General features: G+C 37.3%; 2 protein-coding genes across 2 annotated transcripts; both read left to right on the top strand.

Annotated features, from left to right (window-relative positions):
- The first annotated feature begins 1868 nt into the window (after positions 1-1868).
- LOC121244955 (sphingoid long-chain bases kinase 1) lies at positions 1869-16828 on the top strand. Its single transcript, XM_041143207.1, is given in 10 exon segments — positions 1869-2049; positions 2293-2623; positions 2626-2978; positions 3093-3464; positions 7413-7506; positions 7629-7666; positions 11110-11256; positions 13363-13462; positions 15110-16050; positions 16474-16828. Coding segments are annotated over 9 exon segments (2346 nt in total). The 5' UTR covers positions 1869-2049; positions 2293-2472; the 3' UTR covers positions 16624-16828.
- A 2478-nt stretch (positions 16829-19306) lies between these two features.
- Positions 19307-20103, top strand: LOC121244679 (ferredoxin-thioredoxin reductase, variable chain, chloroplastic). Its single transcript, XM_041142853.1, has one exon. The coding sequence runs from the start codon at positions 19414-19416 to the stop codon at positions 19984-19986; it is 573 nt and encodes a 190-aa protein (XP_040998787.1). The 5' UTR covers positions 19307-19413; the 3' UTR covers positions 19987-20103.
- The last annotated feature ends 1702 nt before the right edge of the window (positions 20104-21805 follow it).

Below are 21805 nucleotides of genomic sequence, written 5' to 3'. Positions count from 1 at the left end.
TAAACATCTGAGGTTGTTTTCAGATCATCTCTTTTCAAAAAAATATAAACACATTTATTCTCAAAGTCAACCTCATTTTATTTGTTTTATGCAAAACTAGTATATGAACCTCGCTTACCTGACTTCTTCGTATTATCAACACCTTGAGCCGGAACTCTAATAGTAACACCACCTAAACAAAAAGCACATATATCCAACATTTAATAACCAATCTAGTAGACTGCTATTTATTGAATAATAAATCAAAACAGTCCTCTCACAGCTCCGTAACTATCTAACAATTAAACCCGAACAACTGTCTCTTCAAATCATTCGCATTTAAAACCCAAAACAGCCACCACTTTCTATTAACACCAACCAACTATAATTATTCCCAAAACCAACCACAGCAACTCCAATAATTAAAAAAATAATCCAACCCAAACTTCACTTCCAATCCTCGAATAAAACAATTTCAGTGCACACATCAATACTCTAATCATTTAACAATTCAAAACTTACACAAAATTCAATACAACTAGTTCCAAAACAGCCATCATTTTATACCAAAAAGTCTCAAATAATATTTCAAAATTGACTCACAAAACACTTAAGATTATACTCCTCAACATCCTTTATTCTAACACACTCCACTACTCCAACAATTAAAATACATCAACCCACAATAAAAGTCACAAAATTTTCTACTGAAAGAATTTAATGGTCTGCGCAAAAGGGAAAAATGATCAAGTGTTGCACGGCCAACCAAGTGTGTGTGTGTGATAGAACAAACCGAAGGGAAGAATCACAATGGCTTATGGAATGTGTGATTGCAAGTATAAGAATAAAATTAAGAGTAATATTAAAGGGTAGGTGGATTAATTACCGAAAGTAGAGATGAACAAATACTCCAAAGGATAGCCCTAATGAAGACAATATTTGGAACTCACGAAACTGCACACAGCCGAAACCCAAGGAAGAAAAGAAAAAAAAAAAAACTACAAAATCATCTAAGAGGTACAGAGAAAACAATGGGTGGAAGAAGAAAAACAGAAAAAAAAAACAAGGAAACTACCGTGTAACCAAGTCCACGGCGAGGAGCTTGAAGATCCATGGAAATCGCAGCACCAACCGAAAACTGTAGAGAGGAAAAAAAAATTCTGGGTGATTCAAGTAAAATGCAGATGTGATGCGGACGAAAATTTCTGTGGAGAAACTGCACAAACCGGCTCAGCGTGGGAACGAGGCACACGGAATGAAGCAGTTTTCGAAGGCAGGGCAGTTGAGAAAGAAAGAAGAAGAAGAAAGGGAAGGAGAAGAAACCGACGGAAGGAAAGGAGAAGAGAAAAGAAAGGGATCACTTACCCAAAACGGCGCCGTTCGTGTCCCTCAGAACATGCACGCGGGCTGGCTTCAAGAACGGGTTGACTCCTATGGGCTGGGCTTAAAGCCCAGTTGTTACAGTACCCATCTTTTTTTATTTTACCTTCTTATTTTTTAATCAATTCAAAATTTCTCTCGGACTTGATTTTTGGATCAATGGCTTTAAACCAGTGACATTGAATATTTGGATAAACGATTTTAAAGGAAAAAATACACAACAATATTATAATAATTCGATAAATATGAATTTTTACGTGGTTCCACTCCGTTTTTTTTTTTTTTTTAAGGAAGGCAAGGGGTTATCTTATCCTTATTCTTTATTTGTCTTAGCTAAGGGATTCATAGACCTCATCTGGTTTTAAATCATATGAAAATTACATAAGGGATTCATAGACCTCATCCGATTTTAAATATAATATCATGCGCTATGATAAATAAGTAAATAAAGTAGTAGGTAAAAATAAAATCTTGGGAGAGCTAATATATTGCCTGAACTACAACGAGTAAATGGAATTATGAATAACCCGAAGGAGGGGCCCTATCTCCCTTAGGTTCAGTCTTTCTCTGCGACTTTTGGCATATCTTATTTTCATTCATCGTCTGCCATTGCCCATGTAAGACATTACGGTATATATAGCATCCTCAGGAGCTTCCGGTGACTAGGATCTGCTATTCATCTCTCTGTGTGTGTAAGTCTTCTTTCTTTTCTTTTCTTCTTCTTCTTCTTCTTGGTTTTCTTTTTCTTGATTCCTTATCTCTCAATTTCTCTTATCGAGTTGCCCTCGATCTGATCGATCTCCTTGGTTTTCCATGCATCTCATCCCCATGTATCTTCAATTCAATTCATTATGCTTGGTGCTTTATTTATAATAATCTTTTTTTTTTCTTTCCTAATTTCAATTTTGAAGAAATGAGTTTAAATTTATGTAGGCTGATCTGCTCTTTTGTGCCATCGGTGGGTCTCTTTTGGGGATTGAATAATTTTCACCATCATTGTCTGCTTATATCCCAGCTCATGTAAGATAAAACTCATCATTTGCCGTGTATCGATTATATTTATTCCCTGTTTGTTTGTAAGAAAACAAATAAATCCGAGCACAAAAGGGAGATATGCAGAAGAGTGCGAGTCTTTCCAGGCATAGCAATAGTGTTAATACGCCATCGTCTTTGAGACTGATTACTCCTCCTCAGTCTCTGAGGCGCTTGGGTTTGTGTTCCCAAATAGCCACGGGGGGCCAGCATTCCTCCCCCATTGTCTTCCCGAGAAACGTAACAAGGCCAAGGCTTCTACACGCCGTAGCAGCGAGGTCAGTGCCGGTGGCACTGCCCCAGCAGCTCCTGCTGATGACCCGGACAAAGCCAAGACCTTCGAGCACAGGATTGACATTGGAGGACCCGCAGCTGCAGGAGGAGATGAGAAGTCTGATTTGTTGGGATGTGCGGTCTTCTCCGGAAAGCTAATTTGGGATAAGAGGAAGACCTCTTCTGAGAATACTACTCATGCACAGCAAACCTCTACCACTGATATTACCAGCCAGGAAGCCGTCGATGCCAAGCTAACCAGCAGGGCTTTAGTTTGGAGTTCTCACATGCTGAATCTTGATGACGTCGTATCTGTAAGCTCTTTCTTCCATGCCAGTAGATTCGAGTACAAATGATTTTATGAATTTGTAGCTCTCTTTCAGCTTTGGCATGCTGGACTCAACAATTCCCTTCAATGACTTTGTCAGGTTTCCTACAATGTTGGTCTCAGACATTTTACTGTGCATTCATATCCATTAAAGAAGGGTTCGCGTTGCCTCTCTTGTCTTATCAAACCACAAAGAAGTCGCAAGGATTTTCGCTTCTTTGCTCCTACCATGGAAGAAGCAGTTGGATGGGTTGCTGGGTTTGCAGATCAGCAGTGTTTTGTAAATTGTTTGCCTCACCCTTTGGTTTCTTCAAAGAAGCAGGCTTCTTCAGAATTACTTCCGCCCGATACTCCTCCCGAATTACTCTTCAAATGTAAGAATCCGCCAAAAATGCTTGTGATATTAAACCCACGCTCTGGACGTGGTCGTTCTAGTAAAGTTTTCCATGGCATCGTGGAACCAATATTTAAGGTATGTCATAAACCAATAATTTAACCTGCACCTCCAAAATGCTGATTGTTTCTGCTGATTGTTGAGATAGGTCATTCACATGAGCGCATGCGTGCGCGCACATACACATGATATGTATACTGGATAAGTAAGGTCGGTTATTAATATTTTAGTGCAAACTATGCACGTAAAAGAAAATCTAGTAAAAGTTTCCTAACCCTGATGGACTTGGACTCCTTGGGCTTCAACTACCAACCCCAAACCCAAATAACTAGTGGAACCCATAATTTAAATCCAATAGTGATAATAGGTCAAAATACATCAAAAAATTCAGTTAGACTCAAATTAAACTTTGCAAGCTCCCAAGTAGGCTCCTCATCATCTAACATAATGCCAAAAATAAAGCTTGGACCATGAAAGAATCTCTTCCATGCCTTTTATTAACTTTATAAGGGCTGCTGCCACTTGTCTCCATCATCTTTCCTTGGCTTGAGAAAACTTGACCCTGGCAATTTAAAGGCTTCATTGTTCATAGAGGTCGGGGGGTTAAGGGGTTGGAACTCATCATCAGTGGCCCAAGTATGTAAAAACTCGGATTCCCCTTCCATTTGATGAGATACCTTTAATAGCCACCTCCATTAGCAGACACTAGTTGGTGATTAATATCATCTTCAATCATTTCCTTCACACATGGGGCTTCCATTAGCAGAACACTAGTTTTGAACCGAGCTAGTGTTTGGTGGGGATTCCACAATTGACTTTGAGTTGGAGTCAAATTTCGCATATATTCCACCAATGTCATGCTGCCCTGTTTTAAATTCTCTAATTGCTCATACAATTTATCATGCTAATTGCACAATTTATCACAAAGCTTTGCTTTCATCTCTTGCCATGCGTTTATAGGTGGCTGTCCCAATCTTCTAATCTCTCCTTCAATTCCCATCCACCACAATTTTTTCCAGACTCTTTCTGATCATCTGTTGTATCAAAGTATTCTTCAATAGAAGAAAGCCAATAACTATACATCATAGGACTTACCTTATTTGGGAACTTCTACCCTAACCCCTTTTGTAGTATCTCCAGTGATATTTATGTGGATTGTATTGTAATAAATTTCTTATCCAATCAAACCTAGGACTTTGGGGGTAAATGATGGCCTTGGGGAGCCCCAAATTGTGTCATTTGAGGACTTGTCTGCTGCCCTGCCTGTTGCCTGTTGACCTCGTTGATTTTCATTGTTCTCTCCATTACTGTCGCCGCCAGATGTTTCTCTGCATATGCCTATAGTTTGAGAGACTTAACTTTCCAGATTGTTTAATCGAGTGGCAAGGCTGTGGTGTCACACCATTATTTTGAAAAAACATCTCATCTCTCACTTAGACAGTACTACTTCACTATCGGTCATATCAATCTTCCTCTATGTGATCTTCCCCAAGTTGTAGACATGTTTAACACCAAAAATGATGTAGCACAAACGCTGCGTGAAGAATTCTGTGAACAGTTGCAAGGATTGGGTATTTTAGGGATTTGAAAAGTGGGGTTTGCGAGAAAATTTTAGGGAAAAATAAATGTGAATATTCAAGCATAATCATCACACCTTAGTCTCCTTTCCTTTTTGTTCTAGTTATGGATGCTTTGAGTAGAATGATTGAAGCGTCGGTGGATGGGAGATTCTTATCTGGATTTTTGGTGGGAGATGAGTCTCAGGGCAGCATAAAAGTCTCACACCTTCTTTTTGCAGACGACACTTTAATTTTTAGAAACCAAGCTGAAAAATGTTAATCAAACAATCATTAACAGTTTATGGAGTTGTCATTGTGTGGGATGGGTTGATTTAGTTTCGAAAGGGGCTTTGGGTGGTATTATTGTTATGTGGAATAGGAGGGTAGTGGAGATGATAGATTATTATGTGGGAGAATTTATGGTGGCTTGTCGATTCAAGAGTGTGGATGATGGATTAAATGGGGCTTTTGTGGGGGTTTACAGTCCTAATGTGGATAATGTTAGGAGAATTTTATGGGAGGAAATAGTGGGGGTTAGCTGCTGTTGGGATGTCCCTTGGTGCTTTGGTGGGGATTTCAACGTTACAAAGTTTGAGCCAGTGGGGGACAATTATTTCTCTCAGGACATGAATTCTTTTTCAGATCTGATTTTTGAGCTTGATTTTATCAATTTACCGATGGTTGATGGGGATTTTATGTGGTCCAATGGAAGAGCATGGTCTAGAGGATGGGCAGATTTCTGGTTTCGACTTCTTGGGAAGTTTTTTTTTCCTGATTAGAGCCAGAAAAGGTTACCGAGAATGTGTTCTGACCATTATCCTATAATGTTGGAATGTGGGGGCATTATGAGAGGGCATAGGTACTTTAAATTTGAAAATGTTGTTGAAGGATGGAGGTTTTGTGGATAGGGTGAGGTCGTGGTGGTCTTTGTACTCTTTTTCTGGTACCCTGAGCTTTGTATTGACTAGTGAACTTAAAGCTTTAAAAAAAGATTTGAAGAATGGAATGTGGAGGAGTTTGAGAATACGGAAAATAAAAGGAAACTTTTGATGCAACAGTTGCAGAGTTTGGAGGAAAGGGAGCTGATGGGGGACATATCTGGTGAGAATTTGGAGAGAAAAAAAGCAGTGGTGGATGAATTAGAAAAGTTCACTTTAATGGAGGAAATCTCATGGAGGCAAAAATCTCGGGTCATTTGGCTGAAAGAAGGTGACAAGTGTTCGAAATTTTTTCACCGCATGGCGAACTTTCATCGAAGAAATAATGCGATTGAGGCTATTCATGATGGTGATAATGCAACACCCTGCTCCCCACGGTTAATAATAAAGTCACTTTTAAAAAATTATAGGGAGCTGGAGTGCTACTATTGAACCTGACTTAAAAATATATATTTTTTTTATTCTAAAGGAAGTGCCAAGTAAAAAGATTCCTTATAATAAATAGAGTTGTTTTGTATTAAAATACTGAAATCATAAATGAGAGTGCATGTAAGCATTTATTGAATGGAGATAATCTTCATGATTTCCTTTTAGCCTTTTTCTAGTTTCTAGCTTGTATTTAGGTGTTTTCTCTTATATACTTCCTATGTACTTGGATTATGCCTATTTACTTGGTAATAAAATTCTCTTATTATTTAGGAAAAAAATAATCATCACATCTTGGTTTCCTTGGCATCACACCTCAGATATGGTTTCCTCGCACAGTCCATAGAGCAATAGTTGCTGAAAAATAGCCTGTCATCTGTGCACATAATTCGTAATGGACTTGGACTCCTTGGGCTTCATCTACTAAGCCCAAATCCAAATAACTAGTGAAAACCATAAATAAGATCAATACCAATAGTAAGTCATGAATAGCTTTCTTGTCCAAAAGCCAAATGCAAGAGGAAATATTGGTCTATGACCAAACATAAAACTTTGTTGACCCCCAAAACCTCTAGTTTTGTACAGAAAAATGCTCCAAGCTTCTCCTCATATTTCTAGAGTTGAAATATGGTATCCACTTCTTCAAGTCTAAGTCTAACTTCTTGTTCTAAGATGTTCCCTTAAATCAATATAATTATAGAACTGCCACATACAACGGCAGAGGCTCCAGTTGTCATGCTAGGTTCCAAATAAGGAGTGGGCACGTGACATTGACTTATAATTTGTCATGCTAGCAACTACTCAAGGTGCGGGATTGGGGCAATAATCATGTTTAATTCCTTCCTTTTCCTTTTTAAGCTCTCCAAATATTTTTTTACATCTATTTTTAGTGAAGTATAAAAGCAATGGAACTTGACCTTTATGGTTAAAGTAGTTGGTTGCTTTAATCCTCTATAAAAATGAAAAACTTCTTGGGAAATTTTTTGTTTGTACTCTTGTTATATCACCAATTGTCCCAAAAGTTTAAGCTGGTGGGAAGAGGTCAATTTAACCATTTAATTTATATGCTAACAAAATTCATGTGGAGGTGCAAACTGTGACAGCTTGCAGGGTTTAAATTGGAGGTCATAAAAACCACATCTGCCGGCCATGCTAGAAAACTTGCATCCAGTGTTGATATCAACACTTGTCCTGATGGTACTATCTCAACTAATCATATCACAGCATCTGTTTTATTGGATTTGATTTGCTTATGCTTGTTGTTTATGTTCATCGTTTATATTGTTTTACCCATTTGTTGAACTTTGTACTTCTTTCAGGTATCATATGTGTTGGAGGTGATGGTATAATTAATGAGGTAAGACATTTGCATTAGCCATTCTTGTTTATTTTTGTTGTGTGTTCTATAGATCTTTCTTTTTGCTTTGATAAATGTTTGGTCTACAAAGGGATCTTTCACAAAAAAACTTACAAACTAATGTGGCTTGATATGGTACTTGTAAAGTACTTTATGTTGTAAAGTAGATATGATGTATTATATTAAACTACCTTAGTTTGTAAACTTACTTTTGTAAGTTCTTTGATCTAGTACTTTTCTTTTACTTTTGCATGTAACGTATTGTTCACTCCATAATCGATAAAAAAAAGTATCGTCCACTCCATTGAGCTTCTAGTTTCCTGGAAGTTTCCATCGAACAATACGAGGTCCTTACGTTGGATCAATTGAAGCAGCTTTTACCAAGAATTCTTGCATGTGTTATAATTTAGTTGTTAAAACAAATCAATGATTTGGAAAGGTAAGTTGTTAAATTTAGTTTCAAAACAAGTCTACAGTTTTGGTTGTTTGACTTAGATGTTAGTGTGGTTATTATTTCACTTGTTTGCTTTTTCTCCCAACAGGCAATTCGTGTTGAATTTTGGGCTTTGTAGTTTGAGTAGTTTGAGATGATTTTGAAGTCTTATTCAATTAGCGTGCACTTTTGGTGTGTATTTGTATTTCCAGGAATATCTTTGATAGTAATAGTACTATTATGGATGGCTAGTGTGATATCCCATACTGTGTGATAGGGTAAATGGTGTATAAGATTTCATATTGCTCAGGAAGAAGAAGTTTTTGCTCTTTATAATGGTTCCAATGGGGCTCCAATTTTATCATTGACTAGTCCTTTTGGAGTATAGGCCTAGATGTGGTTTGAGCCTCCCTTGAGGCTTTACAAATGGTATCAGAGTCAATCCCAACAAAAAATGTGAGACTTGAGCCGTGCCACTTGCGAATGACGGGCCCGACGAGGATGTCGGGAATTTAAGAGGGGGAGATTGTGATATCCCATATTGTGTGATAAGGTTAGGTGGTGTATGAGATCTCACGTTACTTGAGAAGGAGAAGTTCTTGCTCTTTATAATGGTTCCAATGGGGCTTGAATTGTATCATTGACTAGTCATTTAAGAGTATAGGCCCAGATGTGGCTTGAGCCTCCTTGGAGCGTTACAACTGGCCTTTGGGGGCTACATAGGATCATCTTGCTTAACCAACCATCCATGAAATGATGTCAGCAGCAGCCAAAGTTTGTCAATCCTTGGTGATTGAGGAACAGTTTCATGTACTGCTCTTAACTTTTGTTGGGCAACTGACATTCTATTTGTTTGGCAGCTGTCATGGTGTCATTTGTTTTACAGATGACTGACCTCATGCATCAGTTGACTAAGTTAGAAGCACTATGCATCTTATTAGTCTATGTCATGATTTCTTGTCCATGAGTAGGGAAGCATAAATAGGCTTTAATGAACATCTATAGAGTATTCTTATGCTCTACGCCAATGTCTCATGATATGGTCTAAAGACTTGGCTACCTCACAGAGAAGTAAAAAATGATCTACTATTTCCCCACTTTTCTTTTTGATAAGTGACCATTTCCCCACTTTTCTCACTCATACAACACCAATCAACTACTATAATTTGTTACTTTCTACAATTATCTAGGGTAAGAACCTTTCCTAAAGCCGTTGTCCTTGCAAAAAGAAAGAAAAAAAGATATTCCTAAGGGAGCTTTATTTTGACCGATTATCTTCCATGGGAATGGGGTATGAACACGGAAACGTAAGATGTTATAAAACACCAAATACTCCTTTATTAGAAGGGCCCCATAAAAGTTTATGTACACTACCCCGCTTGCCTTGTTCAAATACAATCAATTAAAGAACGATGTCAAGATATCCTCCTACTAGTCATAGCCTCTCCACTGAAGTGAATGGACCATTGGTAAGAATCATGAGAGAGCAGAAGATATGCCATAGATGCCTCCTTCAAACATGTGATGGTAAAAAAAATCTGGAAAGCACCATTCAGAAACTGATCTCCACACCTCACATCATGCCAAAACCTCACCTTTGATCCATCGCCCACCTCATAACTGGGAAAGATCCCCCCATCCCCTTCCAAAAGCCAACCTCAAAAAAACTCAAAAACCTCATGGGAACACCAATCATATCCCCAACTATTATTTGGTGTGTTGAATAGCATCCTCCAAAGACACTCTCATAGGCATAATTAAACTAAGCAATGGGACAAGTGAATGAAACCAAACCAAGGAACCTGCAGTTGGTCCACACCTTATTTCTTTGGGTTTCTGTTTGTACTCAACTAGCTTTCATGACTTTCTAGTATCACTTTCTAGCTTCTAACTTGTAACTAGGTGTATTCATTTGTATACTCCCTGTATACTCCTTAGTGCTTGCATAAAAGGCATTTAGACAATAGACTTCGTGATTTCTGGCTTTATAGTTACTATGCCCAAGCCTTGAAAGATGTAAGTCTCGGGCTTTAGTAATTAAGCCTGTAGCCATCTTTAGGAGTAACCTTCACATTTGCAGAGATTCAAGTTTCAGGTTGTTTGTGTTGATGTGGTTTAGTTTTAAACTGACCCATAGTGGATTGCACCCCCTCCTTGTAGGAGTATTGTTAGTGGCTGGTTTTAGGATTGTATAGTTTTGGGTGTGCATCAATGAAAACATTGAATAGAATATCTAGATTAATAGTATGATAGACTTTTGCCTTCTTCTTAGTGTGACCCGTACTGAGTACTAATTGATTTGTGTAGTGGTGTATGAGATCTCACATTGTTTGGGAAGTAAAAATTCTTGCTCTTTATAATGGCTCCAATGGGGCTCCAACTGTACCATTGACTAGTTCTTTTGGAGTATAGGACTAAATGTGGCTAGGGCCTCCCATGGGGCATTACTAATGATATCAGAGCATATTCCAACTAGAAATGTGAGACTTGAGTCATACCATCTACGATAGACTAGCTTGACGAGGACGTTGAGAATTTAAGGGGAGGGGGGAGATTGTGATACCCTCGTACTGAGTACTAACTAATGTGTATAAGTGGTGTAAGAGATCTCACATTTCTTGAGAGGGAGACTTGCTCTTTATAATGGTTCCAATGAGGCTCCAATTGTACCATTAACTAGTCCTTTTAGAGTACGGGCCAATATATGGCTAGGGATGGGGCGTTACAGCTAGCATTTAAAAGTTTTTCTATTTGTTTTTATCCAAGAAACTTTTGCTCGATATCTTTGTTAATTTAACACTATGGTAGGATTTTATTCTCCAACTGAATTATTCAGATGGATTTTTTTTTTTTTTGTGGCAGTGAAACGAACTTCTATTTCACCTAGTTTAATAATGTCAAATCTGATTCCAGGATGCTGCTCCTTTATGTTTCCTACTGTTTGATATGGTGCAAGTACTTTCCATCTTTTTTATGTCTATTAAATCACACGGTCTTGGTTATTATGCAGGTTCTAAATGGTCTACTTACTAGGGACAACCAGAAAGAGGGAATTTCTATACCCATTGGAATTATACCTGCTGGTTCTGATAATTCATTAGTTTGGACTGTTCTTGGAGTCAGAGATCCTGTTTCTGCTGCAATGGCTATTGTGAAGGTAACACTTTTCATTAAAATGGACATTGCATCTATTTAGAACTAGCTGCTTGTTATATTACAAATTAATGCTTTGACACCATTATTTTCTTGTAGTACATTTAATATGAATGGTATTGATGGCACTCGGGCAATCCGCTTTAAACCTCTTTAATTATTTAGTCGCCTGTTACATTATAAGTAAATTCTTTCCCGTATGGTTGTCAAACAATTGATTTATAGTCATGTTTTTTAACGTGTTGGCAAAGATGCAATTAGCTGTTTGTTAAAGCCATTTGATCAAAACATGTTTCTTTATTTATTAGGGCTATCCTTACCCTTAGAAGGATTGCAATATATTTTTTATCATCCAAAGATATAACCTAGATGACTATGAAGCATGGACAGAAAGTATAACACAATCTTGTTGGATTCTGGAAATGCTTGGTTATCATCGGCCAACTCTGGGAGGTTTCACCATTTATGCAGTAACCACCATGATAAACCTGTGTGGTGCTCTAATGAGGTACATGGATTACATGGGGTGGGGTTATGAAAACATCCAGAGTAGACAAGGGGTTTTTTCTAACCATACTAGACTTGTTGTGGGTAATGGCTCTTGGACTCAATTACGGCATGACTTATGGTTTGGTGATAGGGCACTCAGAGAAACTGTATGGTATTATAGGAGCATAGGAGGCTTTAGTGACTGATCTCTTGGAGTTTTCTAGTGACTGCCCTCAGTGGATTTTTAGTTTTTATAGAGCCGTTCATGATTGGGAGTTGCTAGTGCTTTGTGGAGTGCCTTACTTGGTCTAGTTGGGTTGGTTTTAGGTTATGCTTAAAAGGATGGTAGACCTATTGATTGGAGAGGGTCATATGGCAGCTCACAAATTGCAGCATTGTGGAAGATAATCTCTATTTGTCTAGCATGCTGAAACTGGAATGATAGAAATTTTGAGTGAGCGAACAATGGAGGAGCTCAAAACTTTCTTTATCAACACTCTGTACCTTTGGGCAGCTTTTATTAATTCTAATCAGAGTTTTATGATCTCATATATTCCACTCGCATAAGGAGGAAGTTGATGACAAGATTTTCTGGTGTCACTCCAAGAAGGGGAAGTTCACTGCCCACTCTTTCTATCAGGCCATGCACACACATACAACCAACCCATCCCCATGGAAGAGCATTTGGAAGACAAGGGCACCCTTATAGGCACCCTTCTTTGTATGGACAACTTCGTTGGGGAAGATACTTACACTTGACAACTTGAAACATCGATTCATTGTCTTGGAGTGGTGTTGTATGTGCAAAAAGAGTGGGGAGTCAGTTGATCATGTATTACTTCATTGTGAGATTGCCATGACATTATGGAACAACTTCTTCACTCGGGTGGGAATAACTTGGGTGATGCCAAGAAGGGTGATTGATCTCTTAGCTTCTTGAAGAGGTCTTCAGGGTAACTCTCATATTGCAACAATATGGAAGATGATCCTAATATGGTTATGGTAGTGCATTTGGAGGGAAAGGAATGACAGAAGTTTCGAAGATTGAGAACGATCAATGGAAGAGCTTAGGAAATTGTTTTTCAGTACTTTACTTCCATTGGTTGGTTGTAATTGATTTCAATGGAATGAGTTTCCATGAATTTCTTGTATTGCTGAACTAGCACGCTAAGGTGACGCTCTTATGTATCACATATACCTGGGCTTTTGCCTATTTTATGATCAATAAAATTTTCTTTACCCCAAAAAAAAAAAAGAGTTTTCACGATTTTCTTGTATCTTCTTTTAATCCTATTTAGGTGTTTCTCTTCTATACTTCCTGAGTACTTGGACTTTGCCTTTTTGTATTTTCTAATAAATTCTTCAATTGCTTATCAAGAAAAGATAACTAATGGCGTCCAAATCTAAATATCATGTCATTTTGGTGATTTGTGTTAATTGACAAACAGTTTCAGTTTTAGTAGCATCATTTCACCTTTCGCTATTTTACCATCGTAGTTTTTTTCAAGTTCTAAGCTTTTTCATAGACTTGTTCTTTTAGAATACCTTCTTATCTCTATTGTGGTCATGGTCCTTTATAAAAACTGTATTCATCTTAATGAAATTTTTTTGTTGGTTTCAGGGAGGTCTTACAGCTACAGATGTTTTTGCCATTGAGTGGATTCAGAGAGGTGTTATTCACTTCGGGATGACAGTCTCATATTTTGGTTTTGTCAGTGATGGTAAACTACGATCCTTGGTATTGCATTTTTTAAGCCCTCGATTTTATTGCGGTTGATTAATTTCCCATTTGCCCTATATTCTTAGTAGCAAATAGTGAAAGAAAACAAATTTCACAATTTTGATGACAATTATTTGCATTTTGTTTTTCTCTTGTTTCTGGGTCATCTATATTTTTAACTTTCATGCTCGTTGATGCTTGACTATAATGAAGTTTGAAGTCCTAGGCGCTGCTCTTGAATCTTGTATATGACCCATGTACTTGGGCTTTTGCCTATTCCTACGATCAATAAAATCTTATTTACTAATAAAAAAAAACGAAGTTTGAAGAAGAATGCTTTGTTGCTAATTGTCAGATGAGAAAACATGATTCACACTTGAGGCTTGCTTAATTTCAGGCATTTACCCTATTTTTGTGTTTCGTTATCTTTTATTTTTTGAAAAAAAAGGTGACTCCATTATGTGGTTGTACTTCATGTTTTGCTTAATTAGGTGCTAAAAGAGGTAGGAAAAGGACGAAATCTATAGTTTAAACTGATGAGCACCTCTCAACAGTGTCTGATAAGTTAACCTAAGGGTGGTGATAGTTAATTTCACATATTGTCATTAAAAAATAAAATGTACTTATCAAAAAAAAAAAAAAAAAACATATTGTACCATTTGGGAGCTTGAGATTTTGTGATTTTTGGTTTGAATTGGGTCAATGATGTGAAAAAATGTTTAAGCTTCGTTCGTTTTTTAGTGTCGCAAACACATGTTCATACTGCTGAATGCAAGTTTAATTGCAGTTTCCACTATTATGTAGATGGTTGTATTTTAACCAAAAATATCTGCTGAAGAGAAAGATTTTCTCTTTTGGCGCATTCAATTTGAAGGCTTGAGCTGACATCCTGATGCCTGACCTAATAAATGCAGCTGTGTGACAAGATAACATTACTTATTTCTCCAAATTTGTGTGTATTTTATCTAATTATGGTGACCTTTACATCTCCTGATATGACTGGAACTTTCATACCTGTATGGTTGTACAGTTCATGCATGTGACCTTTCTTTATAATAACTTGTTTCTTCTTCTTTTTCTGCCAAGTTGTTAAGAGTCATAACTGCCTTCTATTTTCTGAATTATGTTGATCTTCTATCTTCATTAGTCACGTGAACATAGTTGAAAGTACTTTTTAGCATAATTCCCACACCTGCCATTGTATGCTAGCCTATTTGCATGCATGGATTCTCCCTTGTTACACGACCTGTTCAATTGGAGTGTCCAAGTCGAGGGGCTGATTCTGATGCTGTAGTTATTGTTTGGCCTGGTGCGTTTGTAGTCCAGCAATGACTTTTTTTTTTCTTCCTGTCAAGAAGATGCTGGTTTTAATTTATGGTATAGTGTTTATTGTCGGCTAGAAATTCTGGATATTTAATAATGTTGTGACCTGTTAGCAGTCCTTTGATATTGTTAAGTAAATGATAGACGTAGTGGTTAAACAGAAATATTATTAACTACTAAATATAGTTGGAAGGAGTTACAGTTGATGGTGATGTATCAAATGCATGGTACAATGATATGCGATTAGTTATAAAATATCTGTTGTGTATGTACTTATCCGATAAAAATATTTGTCATTTATGTCTGTATTTCCAATTTGTTGTAGTATTAGAACTTTCTGAGAAATATCAGAAGCGCTTTGGTCCTCTGCGATATTTTGTTGCTGGGTTTCTCAAGTTTTTATGCTTGCCAAAGTACAACTATGAAGTGGAATATCTTCCAGCATCCAAAGAGGATCGTGAGGGAAACTTCACAACCGAGCAGGAAGTAGTTGACATATCAGAACTGTACACAGACATTATGAGGAGATCAAGCAAAGATGGCATTCCCAGAGCCTCTAGTCTATCTAGCATTGACTCGATAATGACCCCTAGTCGAATGTCTGGCGGAGACTTGGATACTACATGTAGTAGCACTCATGCTAGCACTGAACCATCTGAGTATGTACGTGGCCTGGATCCAAAAGCAAAACGCCTGTCATCTGGGAGGAGCAACGTAACAGCAGAGACAGAAGTTATTCATCCTCAGCTACCCCTATCAACCACTCCAAACTGGCCGAGGACCAGGTCGAAGTCGAGGGCTGATAAAGGATGGACTGGATTGACTGCCACAAATGATACCTCTAGATGTTCTTGGACGAATGCTGCAACCAATGATAAGGAGGATATTTCGTCTACACTATCTGATCCAGGCCCAATATGGGACAGTGAACCAAAGTGGGATAGTGAGCCTAATTGGGATGTAGAAAAGCCAATTGAATTGCCGGGGCCATCTGACGATGTAGAAACAGGAATGAGGAGGGAAGTCATGCCTCGATGTGAAGATAAGTGGGTTGTCACAAAAGGACAATATCTTGGCATTCTGGTTTGCAACCATGCATGCAGAACTGTTCAGAATTCTCAGGTGGTGGCACCAAGATCTGAGCACGATGACAACACCATGGATTTGCTCTTGGTTCATGGAAGTGGGCGGTTGAGACTTTTGAGATTTTTCATACTGCTGCAGTTGGGTCGACACCTTTCACTGCCCTATGTTGAATATGTAAAGGTAAGGTCATTACTCTAGCAACGCCTTTGCACTTTTTTGGGGGGAGTGGGAGGTGGGTCAGGAGAGACAGTTTAAATTTAAAAAAAAAAAAAAAATCAATGAAATTATATCCAGCTGCATTTCTTAAATTTTACTTGCAATTTGTAGCAGACTGCATGTGACACTATTGTCACCCGTTGGACATGGGTTGTGTGAAGTTGGGTTAGTCAATATGTTGCAGTTGCATGTGGGCAGATTCGATCATTTCCCTTTAAGATCCACCACCTCTCCCAAGACTTATCATTCTACGTGTTCTATTGTTGTCTAAAGTATTGCGTTGTATATAAATCACCACTTATCCAAAAAGCTTAAGTTGATAAGAAGTGGATTTAATTATTTAAATTGTATTCTAACCCTTATAACTCCACTTCCATTTGGATGCAGGTAAAGTCAGTGAAGATTAAGCCTGGAAAGCACACTCACAATGGCTGCGGCATTGATGGTGAGCTTTTTCCACTCAATGAACAAGTAATCTCTTCTTTGCTTCCAGAACAGTGCAGACTTATTGGTCGCTTCAGAAGCCACCATGTATAATAAGCCATGTGCTCTCGTTTTGGATTCTTTGATGGGTTGGACATTATTGGTTTGTTAATTGTGGTTGTGGAATATAGTGAAAACACTCATATACCAAATTGGAGTACCTTATGCTGTATTTTCTTTTCGGCTCCCTCACGTGAACAGCATGTCCCTGTATATTTTTTTTTTTTTCTCGGGTTGTGGTTGTTCATTTGTTTCTTTCCTTCTTTCTCCTATTATTATATCTTTGCCCTGTGTATTGCATTGTGAGAGCAGCTCAACGTATTGCGGATCCCTGTAGGTATTTTTTTTTTTCATGATTCTCTTCAAATTGCTGTGGAGATCATAAAGCATTTTGGTTATTGATTTGTATCAATCTCAAACTTTATTTATTTTTTCACGATGTCTTATCTCTGATTCTCTTGTCAGTTCTACACACATAGGCAACACCCATATACACCTTGCCATCAATTCCACTACTGCAGGATTGAAGCATAGTCTTCTATGATCGAGTAGTCCTGTACCGTGTGCTCGAGTGTGGCACTTGTGTTTGAACCATGTGTGCAGCAAAATATATGTTGCTATAAATCATGTCTTCTGATTCGGAGGACTGACTAAACTATAACATATCCATATTTATGTGACAATTGGGAGCGGTGATTGAATGACTTATCTACATTAGCAATCGGGTCCCCATCAAATTTGTTCCAACCTAATTGGAGAATATTCAATATTGTTAGTATCCGCCTGGCTTTAGAAATGAGGTAACATGGCAAGACTTGAGATAGGGATCACTTTCACTGGTGACTTGTTCTCCATTAGTAACTTTCACGCTAATCTTCTCTTCTGTTTTAACTTGCGGTCAGAGTTCTTGTAACAACTGTAGGGTCAATAAAGTTATGTGCGATACCCGTATCAATTAAAAGCAGTGCCTAATAATCTCTAATTCCTCCCGACTCATGGTTTTAGGACTCCAGGTCCCAGTCCAGGATATCGTGATGGCATGTAATGATATTGGAGGAGCCTCTTCAGAAACTATCATTTCATTCTTAGTTTCTTAAGACATTTAGGTTTTTGAAAGAAATTTTTGAGCAATCCTGCCCAATAGGGCAATTACTCGCGTTCTTAGAGGCTGTTCTAATATTATGGGCATGTTCATGGATTTCAGCAAAGTCATAAGCAGCCTGTTTGACAAGGCTTCAAACTTAACCCTATACTCCTCAATAGTATCGGTTGGTCTAATTCTAGTTAGGACCTCCATATAGTCATCAGAAGAACAAGATCAATAAAGGCTTACGAGTGCCCCCTAATCTATTAAAGATCTAAATTCTTCTAAGTCTTGAAACCATATAATTTAAGTTGGAATGGCCACCCTCTCGTAGATTTAAGTTTGTTTGGATATGCCCTAACATTTTCAGTTGAGATGGGATGTCCCAAATAGTCAATCTCTAAACATTTAAGTCCCGTTTGGATGATGAAACTATTTCTGTATCCAAACGGAGCCTTAAGGTCACACTTGGTTTGTTTAGCAAACAACTAATATTAATATATGATAAATTAAAATCTAACAACTTGCGAATTCACTTTTGATGCATAGTATATAATCTTTTACTCAAGCAAATATTTAAGATTTGTATGGGCAATTTTGATACAAAAGCTTGCCCTAATGGTAGAGTCTCCACCTTTGTACAGTTGAAACTAAATAAAAAAGCCATTTCATTGGTTGATATCATTTAAGCTTTATCCTTAAACTTGGCTTTCAAGACTGCAGTTCGTCAATTGGCTGCCATGATTGTAAAAAGGTAGGGGATGAGCGTCAAATTGAAATAAATTATTATATGAAATTAATCATCAAATAGCTATTGAGCAATATCTAAATAGAGAAAATATTTACATTAACATACTGTTGGCTGCAGCTGCATCACATTTAAAGTTTTGGGTTAAATAAAAAAAAAAAAAAAAAAAAAAAGAGATGCCACATAAGGTGTGTAGAGAGTGCATACTAATTTATAGTCGATTTTACCTAAGTATCATAAATATCAAATACTTTTTAATTTTTAATTTTTAATTTTTTTATCTAATCATTATTTAACTATTACAAATTTTTTAAACTTTCAAATAAAACATAAAAAATAATTAAATTTTTTTAAATTTTAAAACAAAAATAATATTAAAAAATAATTTTTCAACAATATTTTATTTTATTCAACTTTTTCCTATCTTTTCTAAAATTTCATAAATATCTTAATGCGAATATTTTTATTAGTATTTACAAATTATCTCGTTACATAATGAAACTAACTTTCTTTTCAATAGAAGGCAAAGCTCAAGCGTTTAATATATTTTTTTCTATAGAACATCCAGAGTTATGATGAGTCAATTATCGTTAATTTTGTTGTAAGTGCCAAAATAATTGGGGAAGTGACAAGTTTATCTCTTTGTTCATTCGATTTTTCATTGTATCATTTAATTTTCTAGATCTGATAATTTCATCCATTGGGTACTTCACAACAATGCTGACAGAAATTTGGCTGCTGATAAAATTATTAAATTAAATTAAAAATGCAAAAAAAAAAAAAACATAAACCTGTAATATGAAACAGGGGAAGAAAGACCGTCAAGAAACGTGATGGGCACACAGCCACGTGTCCTCCCAGATAGAAATGGGTTTTCCTGAGCTCGGGTTGCTCATAGATGAGAACTATTATCGCATAGATGGATAGAGTCGCAGGTTGAATTTTCCATCCATACATAATCCCTAAATTCATTTTGATAATTATTCTAATTTTGCGCGAAGGCCAGAGAGAAATGACGGGACCAACACCAATTACAGCCGTGTCTTTACTCTCTCCACCTGCAGCACCCATCTCTTCTCGATCACTATCCTCTCTTCCTTCTACCGTACACACTACTGGTAGAACAGGCAATCACTCCACGAAACCGGCGACGACGACGAATATGAAATCTTCTACTCCTTGGTGTTCTTCTATGAATGTTACTTCCTTAGCAGTTTCGGCTGCAGTTTCACCCGGCATTACTGCTCCCCAACACCTCAACATCCGAAGAAGAAAAAGGACGATTTCTTGTGAGATCTCTCTCGAATCAGATTCCACAACGGTGATAAGAGCATCATCTGAGGAGGCTAAGATCGGTGCCAGGGTTAGGGTTAAGGTGCCATTGAAGGTGCACCATGTTCCCAGGCTGCCGGAGGTGGATTTGACTGGTATGGAAGGTGAGCTCAAGCAGTATGTTGGACTTTGGAAGGGTAGGAGAATATCCGCGAATCTGCCTTACAAGGTCGAGTTCCTTACCGAAATCCAAGGCCGCGGCCCTGTCAAGTTCTTTGCCCATCTCAAGGAAGACGAGTTCGAATACCTCTAAAACACAAATTTTATGTACTCCCTCCACCCTGTACTTTCAATCCTATTATATGCTTTTGTTGTATTTTTTACTCCTGCTTACTGCAATCTCATCGCATATGTTTGGTTCTTTTGAAAACCACTTTTGTTTCATCAACTAACTTCATTGTTATTGTTCTAGCATGAAAGCATTACATTCCATCTAAGTGCTAAATTAGGAAATAACTCAGCAAACCTTCTCTTGGGAAAGACCCCTTTCCGTCTATTTTTTTACTTTAGATGATAACACGCTTGTACCACGCTTTTGGGCATTCACATGGAATTTTGTGTTACTGCTTTTCTGGATGTTCTTCGTTTACTACAGTGTTTCTCGGATGCCTCAGCTACTTATTGCAATCCTCAATTGAATGTATTTTTCTATGCTCTATGGACAGATTTACTTAAAATTTAAGAATTCGTTTGGGTTGCTAGGGTATTGTCATGAATGTAAGTGTTGATATTCGAGATAGAGGCCAAAGTACTCGATGAAAAAAAGCGGTGGGATCTCCACATGGTTGCTGTTATTTGGGCACAAAACTCAAGCCTAGTGCTTTGGCAGGTAAATTAACAAATTGAAGACTACTTTGTCACCAGAGTATTAATTTCTATAGTGGTACTCTATTGTAGTTGGGTATGATGTAAGTAAGTTTATTTTTTACCCGTTTGGTGGTTGAAAGTATTTGATTAAATGGTTATTAGTTTATTTATTATTTTTTTTTTCTATTGGCACCGGTGTCTGGAACTAAGTCCTGACAAAAATCCCAAGGGTGCACAGATCCTTGGTAAGAAATTTTTCGCAAGTGCACCTCAAGTAGTTCAAGGAAAAATTCTCTCGGTCTGATGGCCTCTAAAAATTGTTTGCACTCAAGGGGAACGTTAGACTTGGAGGGATTATACCACCAAGACCAAGACTCTTACCACTTGAGCGAAACCCTAGGGTTTATTATCCTTTTACCCATGGCTATTAAACTTTTGGGATAATTGCTAATTTTACGTGGTTCAGCACAATGGTTCCAAAGGTTTGAAAATGTTCCGGGTGTTGAAATTGAATGCACTCATTGAGGGGAGTCTTGGTGCACATGTGAGGGAGAGTATTATAGTAAGTATGAACTAAATTATTAAATTTACCATTTACACATTAGTTTAAACTTTTGAAACAATTGATGAAATCTTTGGCTGCTCTTGGTTGTACCATTATGCAACATTTATTAAAGCTTTTATTCACACTCCTTTATTTGATAGGGCTAGACTTTTTAATAAGACTAAAAACTGTTTTATTATTATTATTATTATAAGTAATAAGACTAAAGACTGTTATGATGTCTTTCAAGCTTTTGGAGCAGGATGGCTGATTACAGAATGCCCTGTCACCTCAGGTGTTTTCTAGGAGATCATTGATTCTTCAATATATCATGAAGATTACCGAAATATAGTATGGAGATTGATTCTTATAGTGACACAAATTATCAAATGGAATCCTGTAGGCAAAGTTCAATATGTATATAAATGAGAAAACTGGTTTTTGGAGAAGACGCCATCTTCGATCTAATGATAGTCACTAATTGAAAGCAGGACTTTATTTTTTGAGATTTTCTTTAGAGTTTGCCTTGCTAAAAAGGAGACGATAATATTTTCATAAACTCGGAACCACTGAGATCATATAGAGAAATTATTCAAGTGAATAAGAGGAAAAATCATTTTGCTCAATGCTATCGCGAAATGGCTTTGCTATTCTAAGAAATTCTTGAAAATAAGAAAATTTCAATAATTTTCTATCTACTTTAATATTAATGGTATTTCTA

Source organism: Juglans microcarpa x Juglans regia, chromosome 8S, assembly GCF_004785595.1.
Source record: "Juglans microcarpa x Juglans regia isolate MS1-56 chromosome 8S, Jm3101_v1.0, whole genome shotgun sequence".
Taxonomy (NCBI): Eukaryota; Viridiplantae; Streptophyta; class Magnoliopsida; order Fagales; family Juglandaceae; genus Juglans; species Juglans microcarpa x Juglans regia.
This window is presented reverse-complemented; position numbering and strand designations above follow the sequence as displayed.

Bases quoted from the DNA above. Each gene is read 5' to 3' on its own strand.
- LOC121244679 (XM_041142853.1), top strand. From the start codon at position 19,414: ATGACGGGACCAACACCAATTACAGCCGTGTCTTTACTCTCTCCACCT.